This window comes from Orbicella franksi, chromosome 10 (assembly GCF_964199315.1).
Source record: "Orbicella franksi chromosome 10, jaOrbFran1.1, whole genome shotgun sequence".
NCBI classification, from domain to species: Eukaryota; Metazoa; Cnidaria; class Anthozoa; order Scleractinia; family Merulinidae; genus Orbicella; species Orbicella franksi.
This window is the reverse complement of record NC_138154.1, coordinates 30,930,744-30,947,171: the sequence shown is the minus strand read 5'-3', so window position 1 is coordinate 30,947,171 and position 16,428 is coordinate 30,930,744. Positions and strand designations below refer to the sequence as shown.

Below are 16,428 nucleotides of genomic sequence, written 5' to 3'. Positions count from 1 at the left end.
TCTCATTACAATGGAAGAACGCCCCAAAGTATATTTTCCTTCGTATCTCGAAACGAAAATTTCAGCGAGTGAAGCGCACATTTTGAGTTCGCTTCCGGCGAGTTTTCAATGTTTTTCGCTGAAATTTGGAGAGAACGTTACCCGACAATCACGCTAAGAAAGCATGTCGGAAAATTTTTATTTTTGGCTTCTTTGAAAAGTTATGACTATTTTAGTGAAGAGAATGCACGTTTTATCAACTCCCAAAGTTTAACTACATGCCAAAAACAAACCAAACAAGTAAGAGAAAGGTGTCAAGAAGACATAGCAATGTTGATCGCGTCCTCCCGCTCAACTCTGACCGGAAATGAACTTGATTCTTAAACCTCTGTACTTCAGGAAATAGGGCGCTAAATTCAGAAAACCTTAATTTTTTTATTATTTTAATGAATATACCTTCGTAATCTACAATTCTTAAGCTTTCAGAAAATATATACTTTACTGGGGTTTGCGAGAAAAGTCGGACAGTAAAACGGCGCCAACGAATGATGGTCATTTGGGGTATACTGGTGTACCACAAAACGTTGTGCGATAGCCACTAAACTAGTGGATGTAAAATCAGAATGAAGAAAAGTGCCGTTGTATTAAAATGCCTATTGTAAAGACTGACTCGCCCGGCTTTCATTATAACAAGGCCCTTCAGCGACATATACACACAGCAGGTGGGTACAAATAAACTAGTGTAACTAGCCTTGTACATCTACTAACTTTGTATAGGAAAGCAATAATTTCTAGGACTTACAAGATTCCACCAGTTGCTTAGCAACATCTCTGCAACATCCACTACAATGTCCACCTCTATACAGTGGCCAAATTTTTTGGTCCAGGCGAACAGTCCATACATTCACTCTTATTTTAATCTCTCTACAACAGCCACCTCTCCTAATTAATGGTAAACGGTTACTAAAACTCGTCACAACTGCCAAAATAACCTCTCGGCAACGGCCAGTCAATTAACAAATGACGAATGGTATATACAAAAACCCCATTTTTATTGTCAAAGGTCACCAAACCTGATGTGTACCGTGCGACGTTGGTGGCTGTTTCTGTTTCGCTTCTGTTGTATGGATCCTTTTTAATTTACGTATGCTAAAATAAGCATTTTTTTGACAAAAATTGTTGCATCCCCGAAAAAAAACAGGTGTCATATTACACCCCTACCTCCCTATAACGGCCACCTCTCTACAAAGGCCACTTTCATCTGTCCCCAGGGTGGACACTGTGGAGAGGTTCCCTTGTTTTTAATTCTCGGTATTCTGCCCCATTTGATGCTGAGTGGATAGACAAAAAGGTTGGAACAGTACCTTGGCCCTTCCATCTAGAGCTCCAGTACCTAGGTACATACGGCTGATATGGTCGCCATTTTGTGTCCACATGGTACGGAAAGCTTCCTGAAATCTGGACAGCAATCCTTGTTTGCTGGACAAACCGAGACATTCAACTTGCTGCGACAGCATCTGCATAGAAACACATTAAGGTCACCACTTCACTGCAGGTAATGAGCTACAATAACATGAAAAACTCTTTACTGCCTGCATTAAACAGTGAAACAAGCAGCCGGCAATTTTCAACTACTGGATGAGGTTGAGCAGTGGCGAGCAAATATCGTGATTTGTCAACGGTTTCGGCAAATAATTGATCTGCAAGACACTGACAAATCACGATATTTTGCAATAACCGAGTTCAATAATTGTTTTATCATTCTAATCACTAAGTGTTTTTTCCTTGCAATCTATCAGTTTTCACATAAGTGCATCCAAACACATTTAGACGGTATTATGCATGAGCGACCATTATTTGTAGGCAGTTATTTGCAGGTCACGTGGTATACCCTCGGCCAATGAAAATGAAGAAATGCATCCCATGATAACACTTCATATATGCGCTGATGCCTCACAGCCATCCCTTAGACTATCTCTGTGTTTTATCAGTAACAATCTGCATCCAACGAGAAGAATTTATAATTGTAGCTATACTTAGGTAAAAGGCAAAGAATAAAATGTCTTAAGTATACTGCTGACTTGCAGACTGGGAGATAGCTTCCGAAGACACAACCCACATTCCTTCACTTCGCTCTGACAAAGGACCAACGCTCGAAACGTCATTACTATTGACACATGTACCACGGTTGTTTATTCACAGTAATCGAATGGCCAGTTGCTTCACTTGTTGGACCTAGATTCCTTGCGGCCAGATGATTTTCACTTCATGTAGGGCTTGAAAGTCTTAGCAATTAATAAATTATTACCTTAAATTGACCTTATCAAAAATATGGAAATATGTAAGTATTAGTTAATTGGATAAATTAATTTAAAGCAAATGATGGAATTGCCAAAGGGCAAAAGATTTCGAATAGTTAGTCGCTGTAGGTACGAATGGTTTGGACGTTTCAGCTTGCAACGGGACATGAAGTTTAATGTACTCATGTCCAAGTTTTTGCTTTTCCCCTCAGTGGACTTGTTCAAATTCATTGTAATATAATAGGACGTCCTTTCTGATAAAAGATGAAATGCTTTCTTTGCATTTCACAGCAGGTTTGGTACTCATGGCCGGTTTGTTTTAGTTGCGCCTTCACTTGATCTGACAAGCAGAGCAAGATAAAGTTCATTTCACTACTAATTAGTAGTCGCTCCTAGTTGCCCGAGACAACCAAAAAGTTCTCCGAGATACCATTCTTTGTTTTTGAGAAAAGTGAGAAAATCCAGCCAAAAGTAGGGCATTCATTAACCCAAAACACCAGCTGACTTGCGTGGCAACTCAGAGCAATTCATCATAGTCACACGTTTTCCTGGGTTTTGGATATTTCGAAATTTTTATACTTTTTTGCCACTTTGCGATCCAAAAAAGTTGAGGAGACAAACACAAAGTCCTTTTATCTGGAAATTAAATCTGACAGTCAAATCTGTATAATTGCTACAGAGGAATTACAATTCAACACAGATCACCCACAGCGTGGTCAGCTCTCAGCTGGCTTGATAGCTCACTTGACACCGATATTCGCAGACGTCATGGGTTCGAACCCCGTTCAAGCCTGGAGTTTTTTTTCAGGCTCTATTTTCACAGCTACTTAATTAGTGGATGATCGATAATGTCTTTACATCTTTCTCCGCAGCTATTCACTTGGTGTCTTTAAAATTGACAGGTCGAGAAAATGACTTCCGTGCAATTTCCAGACTATTACTTTAACGAAAGAACGCCTTTAAATATTATTTTACTGTTTTTGAATTCTTTAGTTCACAGTTTTGCTTGAAGTACTCTTGTAAGCGGTTTTTTTTTTCACGAGACAAATTCATTAATTTGCGTACAAGGCTTGAATTTTCGATCTTTCGATGCGTGTTTTAGCACCAAGATTTTGTACGTAACACTCGATAAGAGGCATTTTTTCAGTCTTCAAAAATATAACATTGAACAAAACTAAGTCAACAAGAACTTCTTTCGGTCAGTTGGTTTTTCATTCACTGCGCATGCACCAGTTCTCCCAGTCGCTAGATGAAACATTCAGTTTTAATAGTTTGGGAATTTCTCGACGTTCTGGACATTCGCCCTCTTTATGCATAACTCTTTGTTTTTTAAGGACGACAATAAAACAGCGAACAATAGTATAAAGGGAACGATCCGGTGCATGGCAACAACTGCTTCCTTGCCATGTCCTGTTAAGCAAGCCGTCGAATCTTTTCCTCTAGGAATCCTATAATATTCTTTAAATTAACACTTCAATACGACCACCGTACGGGTAAAAAGGACTAACATCTTCACCATCAGCATACCTCAAGCCCTAAGTAACTCTGAACGCTGTTAGTGCGATCTATACAGTCAATACAGTTTGTACGAACAGCTCCTTTTTGATTTCTGTTAAAAAAAATAATCAAACAAACCTGTTTAATAGAGGGCTCTCCCAATGACTGCTCTACACAGGTCGGCAAAACTGGGTCACAAAAATTACTCACAGAAAAATAGCAACCTACTTTACAATCTGGTCTCCTTTGGCAAAGAACAATCCAAACTCATTTAAAGACGGTCGAGCCTTATCCTTGAGCACTGTCAGCTTATCCAACTTTCCTCCTCGACAATTTTGATGATAATCAAAACAAATCATGCGAGTCTCACTTCCATGAATTGAGTCTTTCAGCTGATCCTGAAAATATCCAACATCGACTGACGTATCAACCATCAAGTTATCAAGGTAGCACAAGCTATAAACTACATCTAACGAATCCTCTTGATTATAAACTGACATCTCACAAAAACAATCATGGGCGAGTTAAGAGTTATCAGCAGAGAACATTTACCAAGACCTTATTTAAATAAATTTAAGTTCATCGTTATCATTATTCTTGCTATCTTTTTAAGCACCGCTTAAAAACGGCTGTTTCGTCAGGTGCTCACTAAGTTTTTGAAAAGTTCTAACAATTTTCACATACTCTAGTTCTGCACTGCCAAAGTGCTCCTTTTCTGTTGTAATGTCACTCATCCAATATTAGCATTTTGGACGGTTGACATCAGTTGTCCGATAATACAGGACTTAGTACAACGAATGATGTACCTCTTCCAACTTTATGAAGCATTTATGAAACAGAGGGATTAGGGCAATTAGGAACGGAGAAACATTTTGGAGGAGCAATAACTATTATCACCAAGCCTCAAGTTGATGTCAAGCCATGACTTCTACTAATTTAGATCAAGTTGTAACTTAAAGATCATCATCTTGTTTAAGATTTCTTAGTTTTACATATAGATACGATTTTTATAAGTTAGAGTGTTTGTAAAACGCATTATATTATATATTTTAATGAATTTTGCGTTATACAAGTAATAAAAGTATTATTATTATTATTATTATTATTATTATTAAGATCATCTAAACTAGCAGATTAAATGCATCTCACCTGAAATGCAATACTTAGAGTGTTTTCACCTTCCTTTGTACCAAGCAAGTTAACAAGTAACTGTTGTCCATACAGATTCCTCAGGCTGGCGAAATGTCTAAAAACATAACAAAGAAACGAACAGCCCCTTATTACAAAGGAAGAGAGTGGATGGAACACTGACACCGGCAATGGTAGTATAAGCTCTAATGGTAGCAGTAGTGGTAGCAGTAGTGGTAGTAGTCGTGGTGGTGGTGAGGTGGAAGTCGCAGTGGCAGGGGCAAGGACATGGGCAAGGACAGGGGTTGGGGTAGGGTCAGGGGAGAGGGCAGTGGCAGTGGCAGTGAGAGTGTCAGAGACATTTAGGAATTAGAAATAATTGTAATAGCGGTTTATCAGCAGAGTCTCCCCGTAAGATTGCTAAGATGATGTCACAAACTCACTATAAATTTTCTTTCAAAAATTCAATCACAGAAGTAGCATCGAAGTTAAGATTTACATTCATACCAGTGGGGCACATTAAGCTGATTATAACTAACTCAATGCAAACTTCATTGGTTATGTTACTGTCTCATTATTTAATACATGCTCAAAAAATCGTTAATAGCGTTAATACGAAAAGAAACTAATGTTTCCTAAAGTTAAGTATGCCAGGAAATGGAATATTCAAGTAATTGACTACAATCTTAAATTAATCAGCGCATGAGACCTGTAGACAACAACTGAGAAAGTTCTTTTTGCACATGAACACCCTTTCGTAAGACAGGTTATGACTTTCCTTGTAATGATGACTCATTTACCTGTCAAATGCGGGTGATGAGGCTTCAAACCCTCTGGAGAGTTTGACCTTGTGAGACCCAACCTGTTTTAAGGCAGCAATTGTAAATTTTTTAGAGCCGGTATGATGGAAGATGAATGTGAGTTGCACTAGCCTAATAGAGACAACAAATACACTGTTTCATTTCAAACAAAAGATTGTCACTTCTCAGAGCCATATTTGACCAAGCAAGTACAAATTCAGAGCTCGATTTGGATAATTAAAAAGTTCTGAAGTCTCTTAGGAGGTCTGCATGTGTGGCCTATTGTGTGAAATCCTCCCCCGGAATAACGAATAGTCACTTTCAACTCTTTGAACTTCTTGGGGGTCTTTGTTGCGTTGGACTTCAAGTGGTTTCTCATCTCTTTGATCTTCAATGGCATTTAGTGGAAGGCACTTATCATAGAAAACTTTCTTTCTGTACTCTGCTAATGAGTAAACAGACAGTTTTCCTTTCTTGGGCTGTCCATGTAATTGTAGCAACTAAAGAACATGAATTCCCCCATTCCCTCCATGAACCATGGAGGGAATGGGGGAATATCATAAAAAGAGATTACTGTAATGAGCACTTGAAAAGACTCCCCGCATTAGCCTCAGCTGTAAGCTAGTTCCAGTCCAATACAGAGAATATGAATATACACTCCTTGGTGAATATATTTCTGTTTGGGTGAAAGGTGGGAAGGGAGGGTTAATTGGTTACTTGTTAAATTTATGTGACTGTATTTTATCACAATAATTATGGTTCACCTTGTTGAATTGAATTGGTTTGGGGTTTTGTTACAATTCAATTAAATACAAGGTTTGTATGAGAATGTCTTGACTATAAAATGGTTTAAAAAGTGCTACATGTAGAAATGAAAACCTTATAGTTTTAATGGCATTCTGTTTGCTAAAGTGATAAATGACTATATTTAGAGAGGACCTACATGTATTTATGCAGGACCTCTATCATGGTCAAACTGGAATTTGGAGATGTTAGTTTTTGTGGAGGAAGAAAACTAGAGAAAAACCCTCGGAGCAAGGTGAGAACCAACAGCAAACTCAATCCACACATGACACCAGACAGGAACCAAACCCGGCCTACATTGGAGGGAGGCAAGGGCTGCACTATCCCTGCTCCCCATAAAGTGGCTGTGAAAGTTTCAATTTGGTAATTGTCGCCTAACAAGAGTTGTTAAGTTGCAAGAAGGACATGTTCCTCAATTATTTTCATCGCTATTTTTGAGACAAAAACAAGTTGACAAACTTAACAACTGTTACCAACTAGCTTACTTGACATACACACTGAACAACAACAAAAACTGACTTCAACACAAAAATGCCACAGAACATTGAGTCCAGCCTTAAAAGTCTGGCCATGAAATATTTCAAAATGTACACATCAAGACAACATTTTTCAATTTATGCTGAATTGTTGGCTCCAAGAAGGAATATTTATTCTTACTACTGTAGGGCTGTCATTAAGGGCTGAAACCTGAAACACCTTACAGCTGAGTATGGTTGATGGGCCCTTGCTGTTATGTGTGATAATATACCTGTTGTTGCTGTAATTCAACTGTAAACAACAAGTTTGTTAAGTGTGTAACAAGGCAACATGTCACTCAAATGTAATGACAACACTGCTACTGTGCTATGTTGTACACTTCATGAATGTTATAATGGTACCTGAACACCAGGCTGCTCCCAGAATACTGGAACTGATCCACGCGTTTGGACATAAGAGGTTGTCATGTCATCAAGCACGATAAACTGAAGATACAGAAAATGTTACAATGAGTATGAATGTGCATGACTGTACAATTAATTAACCATGCTATTCAAGAACAACTTTTCATCTTTCAAACATCGTAAGGCAACTGATAGACAGACAACATTACATTTATTGCAGCTCATGAAAACTGGGAAATAAAGTCACAGGACGGAAGCATAAAATCCTCTCATTGTTCTGGGTCTTGTCCAACTTTCAAAACCACTTTATCTTTCACTAATAACAGTGCCTGATGATGGTATATGTCTAGTTCTTTACATTTTTAAGCTAAATAAAAATCTAAAAAAAAAGCTTACAAGAAAATCTCTAAGTTGATCTAGCAATGAATATTACACCTGTTCTGTTTCCACAAAATTTGCCACATGTCCATCGTCATTTGTCCCTCTTACATAAAACCTTGTTCCCGCCCTTTCAGAGCTCAATCGTGAAATAAGGCAGGCTTTGGCTTGAGTTTTCCCAGCATATACAGTTCTTATTTCCACTGCTCCACACATCATTCGAAGTAGCCATTGCGAACAGTCAATTCCAAACCTCTGCAGGTGAATATGCAGGCTGCGATTCCTGATCATTAATAGTTAAAGCTCAGTTAGTACCATAAAATCTGCACAGTGTGTGCACAGTGCACAAACAGTCTGTCTGGGCCCCCTGTGGAATACATCTTTTAACTTCTTATTCACAAAGGACTTCCTGGGCTTTCGCCTGTGGGCCAAACTCCTGTAAGTGCAGAGAGATCAAGTTGTAAGGGAGTGTTAACCATAAATGCCCAGTGCTCTGGGTGGTTGATAAATTCCATTGATAGCCATGGCCCATCTGCCAGCCGTTATCTCTAGTGTAATTGCCTCAATGCATTTGTATGGTCTGTTAAGCTTAATCAGCCTTTTGCAGGGGATTGCAGTAGATACATGTAAGTGTGCCAGAATTCCACCTCCACCTTTCACCTGGTCATCACAGGACAGTGAGTATCCTGGTATAGCAAACTGACCATTCAGGTACATGTAATTTGAATTAATTTTCGTTCACCAATAAAAAAATCTGCACTTTTAGTATGTGAATAAGGTCGACCAGCTCTTTTTATTACTTCTAGATACTGTTGTTGAAATGACACAAAAGCAATTCCTTGTCAGAATTTGTTAGTTTAGCTTAAAGGTCTTTGTTGTTAGGTGACATAAAATAGTCACATATTCCTTTGTCTGCTTGGTGTACACAAACGCTGCTAAATACAGTTTTATCCATGGCTGACTCAAAACAAGACTTGTAGAAGTAAAAAGGGGTTTCACAATTCCAACAGCTCCATTAATTTCTTAATTCAGAGTTTGTCACTGTGCAGTTCCAGAAAATATCCATACTCCCCCCACAGAAGGGATTGGAATTCCCTGGGGGTTGGGGGGTTCTATAAGACCAAAACATTTAAAGAAATGTATCAAGCTTAATTAGAATTTCTAGAGGGGTAGGTCGGTCTTGGGAAAAAACCCTTCCATGGAGGATGTATGAATATTTTCTGGAACAACACATTGCTTTAGGACCCCTAACTTTGAGCATGTTTGGCCATCAGTAAAAAGTTGTCTCTGAAGCAATACCTTTTAAGTACTATAAATTCCTGTTAAGTCCACCAGAGTTCATTCATTTCAAGCATGTTTAACAGGAGAGATTATCACTAAAAGAATTTGAATAAATCTTAAAATGAATGCTCACTCACCAGAAGAACCGGTTGTCGGGTTCACAGCCCTCATATCTTCGCTGTGAACAAAGGGTCAAATCTATAGGCTGCTGATCTCCAGGACAAACAGAAAAATAGAATGTTCCTGAGTTCAATAGCTTGCACACTTCAGCAATAATTTCTTCATCCTGGCCATCTTGTAAAGGGACTAACTGAGTAGCATTAATACGGAATATTTCGCTGTCATTGATTTTTCCAACTGATGTGCAACCAGTTACAAGAACAAGAAAGAAGCTAATCTCCTCTTCACCTGTAAAAAGATTACATGTAAACATAAACACTGAAGCCTATAATTTATTGATTCAATTATTTTTGTATCAATGGCAGTTTCATCAATAAGGTATGTTGTTTCATTCTTTTGAGTATCAGCACCAGTAATATTAAGGTGTAACATGATAATATCTATTTCAAGGGAACAAGAGATTTTTGTTGATAGACTTTTAACCCACTGATGCCTGTACTCGACATAACAATTCATAAAATTTTGGTACTAGAATCAACCAAAGCTCGTAAGCACCTTAACAGATTCCAAGCTTTCTTAACAAAACCAATCCTTCTGAAAGGACTACTACCTCTCTGCCTTACTGCATACACTTCAAAGGACCATTTTCAACATCCTTTAACTTTTGCTCAACAATTTGATAATACCTTCCTCAAACTTATTAGTCTAATGTTCCAGGTTGCAATTTGCAAATACACAGCTGTTACTTCAATTGTCTAAAAACTACCTAGTTAGTGTGTATGTGTTGTACTTAAGGTATGTTTTACATAATGTAAATAATGTAATGTATTGTACCGTACGATGCTGTTCCTGATAGTGTTCATTTTAGAGAAAATTTACTGGCTGGCATAATTGTGCCACACTGAAAGTTTACAGTTTACAGTTTACTGTTTGTTATTGATTTCCATTACAAATTGTGAAATATAATTTACATTACCCGCATATAGCATACACTAATTGAGGGGCACATTGTAACAAATATATAAATAAGTAATTTATTGCTTAGTATGCACTGTACTCCTGAATAAGATTTTAGTGAGATTACTTTACCAAGATTGATTTTGAGAGCTCCAAGGCAACCGTAAGCATCTACAACTTTAGAATATCCTTTCTTTATACTTTCAGTTTCCCATTGCGCTGGAAAAAAAGGAAAAAGTCAACATCAAAATATCTACAGTACACAAACAGATTTACCAATTTCTTTCCATGTTGCCCTGCGTCTGTTCAGTATTAGTATAAATCTACCAGCGTTCTATAATGAATACTGCTCTCTGATTGGCTATACTAATCACTATCTATTCTGTGATAGATCGTGAGTAGTGTAGCAGTGTGCGCTTGTTAACAAAATGATGGCTGCTTCTTGGCATTTTCAAGATGTCTGTGAAGAGGATTTAGATGAAGTTTTGAACGGCTGGTAGATTTATACTAAAACAATTAGATTATTTGCTCTCGATTTCTATGCGTGATAGTCGACAAGGGCACAGCCCAAGTCAGCTATCACGCATAGAAATCAAGAGCAAATAATCTAATTGCTGAGTAGATCACAGACAACATCAAAATGTGGTAAGAACAAAAAAGTAGCACACAAGGTGATAGCTAAGTGAGTCGCTGATGTTCCTACCACACTTTGACATCTTCTGTGATCTATTACTGAACAGATCCACAACAACATGGAATATATTTGCTTTATACAATAAAGAAATCACAAACCACAAAAACAAAAAACAAAAAAGGCTGTTTTTTTTTTTTTTTCAAAAGCTTTCAACATAACTGGAAAGCAAGGCCCCTGCCCTGTTTGATAAACACAAAAATAGCAATTGGATGTAATCTATTGTCTACACAAAATGAAGCAAACTCCTTGGTTGTTATGCATAACAAAGAATAATTTGTGATTGGTTCAGGCAAATCACACCACTGCCAAACTTAAATCAAGCGCTGCTTGTTATGGAATAAAAACTGACAGTGAAGCAGAATCGAACTGCGAAATCCACAATTGAAATATTAACTTGGGGTTTGCAGTCAACATCAACACGTTGGAGGCCATTTGATTTGGGCTTTGAATAAAAGGAGCATTGATGAGTGGAAATTTGTGTCCTCTGTAGCTGGTGATGCTCAAGTGCATCTAGCTGTGATACAGACTGCCATGAGCTGTTATGAACTATACTTTGCTCACTACTGTCCTGAAACGAACTGAAGCATTTGTATCAGAAGACAAGGTTACGTGTTCATTTTAAGAAGAGTTATGTGATGTTTCTATTCCTACTATAGCACCAATCTGTGTGAACAATTATTTTGAAACTGAGAAAAGTTAAATTCTGTAAACAGGTTAATCTCATAAAAATTTTGCTTATTGGGTTTGTTAAATTCAAAGCAAAGCTGCAATGGTTTCTTACCTTGAAATAATTTCAAGACCCATTTTGTGTTTCATTTAGTCTTGCTCAACTGAGACTGCTCAAGTATTTTTCTGACTCATTTTCTTCAAAGAAACATGTCTTCCTTTCATCTCCCTGCTTCTGTACCTGTTCACAGCCTCAACAAGACTTTTTTGGACATTTTCCTTCATCAAGTCGAACCTGCCATAAGCAGCCACTCAAAATATCAAGCCTATGTGGTCACTTACAGGAGGTCATCGCTTACAAGAACTTAGACCATAATGGGTCGAAACTTTTCCTCATTTGAATATGGTAACTGCAAAAAAGTTACCCAGTGCACCAATGCCAATGCCATGTTTTATTGATGTAAAAGTGAATTTTGAGAAAAAATTTGGTTCTTCTCATTAAGAAATTTCCGTTTATTGTACTAGCCAGAAATACGATAATGTTACAACACAATGTTCACTCTATTATCTGTCAAGCAGTCACTTATAATGGGAGGTTAAAAACAAATAAAAATTTCAAACTTTTAGCTCTAAAAGTGGTTGAAGTTGCTTACAAGAGGTGGTCACTTACAAGAGGTTCCAAATGTAGTGATTTGACTTGGAAGCTTTTGCTATTTTGGAAAACTGGTTGCTGAGGAGAGGTGGTCACTTACAAGAGCTGGTCGCAACCGGAGGTTTGACTGCATTATCTAAATTCTCAAAACTCTCTGCCATATTTTGAAAAAAACAGAACGAAAATGTTTGTAATTATGAAATCATCTATGCGTCTGTCCCCCAATTATAGATCATAGGTGAGACCAAACCAAAATGCAAGAATAATTTGACTTATTACATATTTATTAATCAGCTATGTTTGGTATGTAATAGAGTGATCAAAATTTAAGTATTATCATGCAAAACCACTAGCTTAAATGAATAATGAGAAAGGCCGTGCGAATATGAATGTAGAGAAGCAAATCCTACACGAAACAAAATCCCTAAGCTTACAACATAGCTAGCAATGCAGCACTATAATTCAATTATTCACTCTCGAGGAGTGAGCAAGGTTAACCTAGCTAACTTTGTCGAAGAATGTTTTTCTCGCGCGAAAGGTCGTCAAGTAGAATAGAAACTATTTGAGCCGAGTGGTCGTCGTCGTACATTGATTTTCTTTAAAACACAATTGATCTATGCTTTACGCGGTGCATCATTCGGTTACATGTATGATCCACTTGAGGAGTTTGGAGAGCAACTAATTTACGCTTCATTCGTCCTCTCCAAACTTCCTACGTGCATCATAACTCGCTGGTGCATGATAAAGCAAACTTGTATGTTAAAAGGAAGAGCAGTACAAGTGGCCTTCCGTCATGCAGAAGATTCAGGGAGATTCAGTAGTAAGCTTAAATTTTACTTACACAACTCAGCAATCGCGCCACTCTCGAAAAGCAAAGTGTTAGGTCTTCCTTTGGCTTCCAGAAGAACAGAAACAGGATCTCTGTCTATTTTACTGTAGCAAACAAAATACTTTCCAATAAGCATCACTGCTCAGCGTCAGGGAGAAACGAGGCCGGAAAAATATTCAATTCAACAACTCCGCCATCTTGTTTACAAAATACCGCAAACCATAATGATTGCAGACTAGACAAGCATATCTCGTATCGCGCAACACGATATCATTTGCTTCCGTTTTTCCTTTTTCTATTATTTTGGTATTCCTCATTTTCTCATCAATACATTTGGCTGCCAAGGAATAATATTTAACATGCGAGGAGGGCTAGAGAAACCTTTGCTGGCTTTTACATTGTGTTCCCCTTTATCCTATGTAATATTAACGAATTATGGTTCGTATTACGTATCACTAAGACAAAGCTGAGATAACAAATAGATGTTACAAAGTTAATAAAATATACAGATTGCGACCAGGTAGTTACTAAATGTATAAAAAGAAGTGGATAACAGGCAAATTTAATCGAATAAAGATATATTTCTGTGTTAGTAGATTTTTTTTTTTTTTTTTTTTTTCATTTTTCTTTTTAAAAAGTTCAGACCATTTGTGAAAGCAGAATGCTTCACATCAACTAGAATTCTTGAATTCCCGTACGCAAAAAAAACTTGCAACAATAATGCGGTGCGGAATAAGCAGACACAAGTCTTGGCCCATTTATTCAAAACAACTTTCAGTAGAACGAAAACTAGATAAGAAACTACACTGCGGCAAACAGCGCCCAGGAAACGATCTGAACCGGTCAGTATAAAACATGAACTGCGGACTGCGGACTACGGACTGGGTATAAACGGACTGAGGTATAAAACGCGGACTAAGCATTATGGACTGGGTATAAAACACAGACTCAGGTAGGTAAAACGCGGACTGCGGATTGGATTTTCCTGCCAAGTGACCACGGTAAATATCGATTATCATTGATTACGATTGATTATCACTGATTATTATTGATTGTCATTGATTACTATTGATTGTCATTGATTGATTATCATTGCAATCCTAATTTTCAGCGAATTTTTAGTGAAACACACAATGTATGAAAAGTTAATCATATTAATATATAAGTAAAAACCTTATTTGCACTTGCTATCCGCGCACATTTACATCCGTTACAACAATATACTGCTTTGTCAAAATGTGTGTTAAACTAAACGTAAATTACTTTTTCGTTTTCAGTAAGTATTACTGCCTTGACTTCGACACTTCGTTTCCCAAGGATATTCAAAGCGTCAAATGATATTGCAATAAAGTTTATTTGCTCCACCGCAGATGATCCCCAAATTGGAACGCAAATGATCCCGAACGGCAAATAATGATCCCGCCGGAAAACGAGGAATGGCATGGGGTTTCGTTCCCTGTTTTTATTTCTTTATTTTACTTTCATCAACCAAACGATAACTTAGAATAAATGTAAAGCAAAGATACTTACAACGTTAACTACAATGTAAATATGATTCTCATGATAAATAATTGCATCTCATTTTCTCTTAACAATTCTTCTGAAAAATCATGGAAACAATCAAAAGCTCGTAAACAGTGAATAATAGCTCAATGCTACCATACGAAGACATAAATAACTTGTATAAATTTGTGTTAATACCACCAGTAAGAGCGATCATGACATATTCATGGCCTTTTAATCCTGAGGATGATATTCTGTGAGCTAAAAAGTCCACATCTCAAGTCCAGGCCGGTTTGGCTTTCGCATCTTCAATTTACAGCCAGAAATTCCATACTGATGATGTAAACGTGTACTGAATCTGGACAGGATCACTGATTGGTCAACTTGCATAGTTTAGCGATCTAACACTTATGTACCCGTGAGAGACATATGCGGGAAACCGAGAAACAGGATATCATTACGAACTAAAGTGACTAATAGTAGAATGGCAGCCGGAAGCCGTGAGGGATTTCCAGACCAAAGGAGTCTTTTTTTTTTTTTCATGAACAACCTTAACATGATACATGGGTTACAGCACTACAACCCAATATCCGTTAGAATTTCTTGCGACTGACTTTCAAAATCGATAACAAGAGTACCCTGGGCACCCGGGGGGTGCTCCCAGAAAAATTGGGTGAGGGAGTGCGGCCCGCTTCCCAAAATCCTTACCCTATTTTATGACCAAAATCTGCGATATTCCCTACCCTATTTATGACCTGACCAAAAATTCGAAACCCTATTTATGACCTGACCCTTAAATCAAACCCCTGTTTCTGACCTGCGTTATAATAAGTTCCCTAGTTTAGAACAATGTTAAATTACCGCAAACATAATATGTGAAGGGCTTTTGTTGATTTTCTTTAATTTTCGATAATGATGAAAAAGTGGCTTCTTCTTAAAAACATACTCATATGAGTGTATCTAATTGTCGAGGGTCGAGAGTCGAGGGTAACATAAAAAATATACACAAATAAATTGAAAAATAAAAAAATTAAAATAAAAATATATTACATATGAAATAAATTGCTGAAGAAATCAAGACAGAATTATTTTTCCTCAGCTTTTCCTTTTTTCTGTAAAGCGTTGCGTGACACGGCCAAATGACTTCCCGCTCCTTATAGTCCTTGGACTTTAGGGGGTGATACCAACAACCTTATTTCAATCCACTGCGTTTACGTTAATTTTATTTGCTTGGCGAGTATTAGAAGAAGGCACGAAAACAATGAAAACAAAGATAGTTAATGGTTATAATAATGTTCTACAGTCCTAAAAGGAGATAATAAGTGTGAAAATCGAGAAATGAAAGTTAGCTTGCATGTTTCCTCTGATGAGAGTTTACGTTTGCGTGACAGTAAAGACAGCGCTGTTGGTATCACCTCCCAAAATCCCAAGACTATAAGGAGCGGGAAGTCATTTGGCCGTGTCACGCAGCGCTTTTCTGAAAAAATAGAAAAGCTGGCGAAAGAACATTCTGTCTTGATCTCTTCTTGATCTCTTCTTGATCTGTCTTGATCTCTTCGGAAACCGCACTTGAAAAGTCTCTAGCACCCAGCTTATGACCAAACGCGCAAGCGAGAAAATTAGACACCAATTACCGTAAACTTCCGATAGTAACGAGCCTCGTTACTTTCGAAATTAGCAGCCTTTGGGTCTCGCTACTTTAGGGGGTTGCTACATTCGGGGAGTCGTTACTTTCAGAGAGCAAAAAAGTTATACAAATTTGATGCAACTGAGCTTTTTTAACGAAACATAAGATGGCAATTCATCTCAAAACGAAGTAAAATTCGTCATGTTCCAGTTTCATGTTACTAGCATGGGGTGGCCTCTACATGTCTACAACGTACATGTTGTCTGTTGTAGGCACAAGTTTCTCCCGCGGAGTTCTTTTTTTTTTGAGCCCTTTAATCACGTTCCTTTCTT

The 16,428-nt window shown here is 37.7% G+C and overlaps 1 protein-coding gene across 1 annotated transcript in view; it reads right to left on the bottom strand.

Annotated features, from left to right (window-relative positions):
* LOC145499504 (synaptojanin-1-like) overlaps positions 1–14,109 on the bottom strand; it is a 30,688-nt gene extending 16,579 nt beyond the window's left edge. Inside the window, exons 1-10 of the mRNA XM_081479022.1 lie at positions 12,979–14,109; positions 10,258–10,344; positions 9,186–9,456; positions 7,825–8,050; positions 7,387–7,470; positions 5,705–5,766; positions 4,926–5,022; positions 4,005–4,174; positions 3,807–3,888; positions 1,344–1,496 (exon numbers count right to left, since the gene is read on the bottom strand). Coding sequence (XP_081335148.1) covers positions 1,344–1,496; positions 3,807–3,888; positions 4,005–4,174; positions 4,926–5,022; positions 5,705–5,766; positions 7,387–7,470; positions 7,825–8,050; positions 9,186–9,456; positions 10,258–10,344; positions 12,979–13,102 — 1,356 coding nt within the window. The 5' untranslated portion in view covers positions 13,103–14,109. The remainder of the gene's footprint in view (positions 1–1,343; positions 1,497–3,806; positions 3,889–4,004; positions 4,175–4,925; positions 5,023–5,704; positions 5,767–7,386; positions 7,471–7,824; positions 8,051–9,185; positions 9,457–10,257; positions 10,345–12,978) is intronic.
* Positions 14,110–16,428: the final 2,319 nt, after the last annotated feature.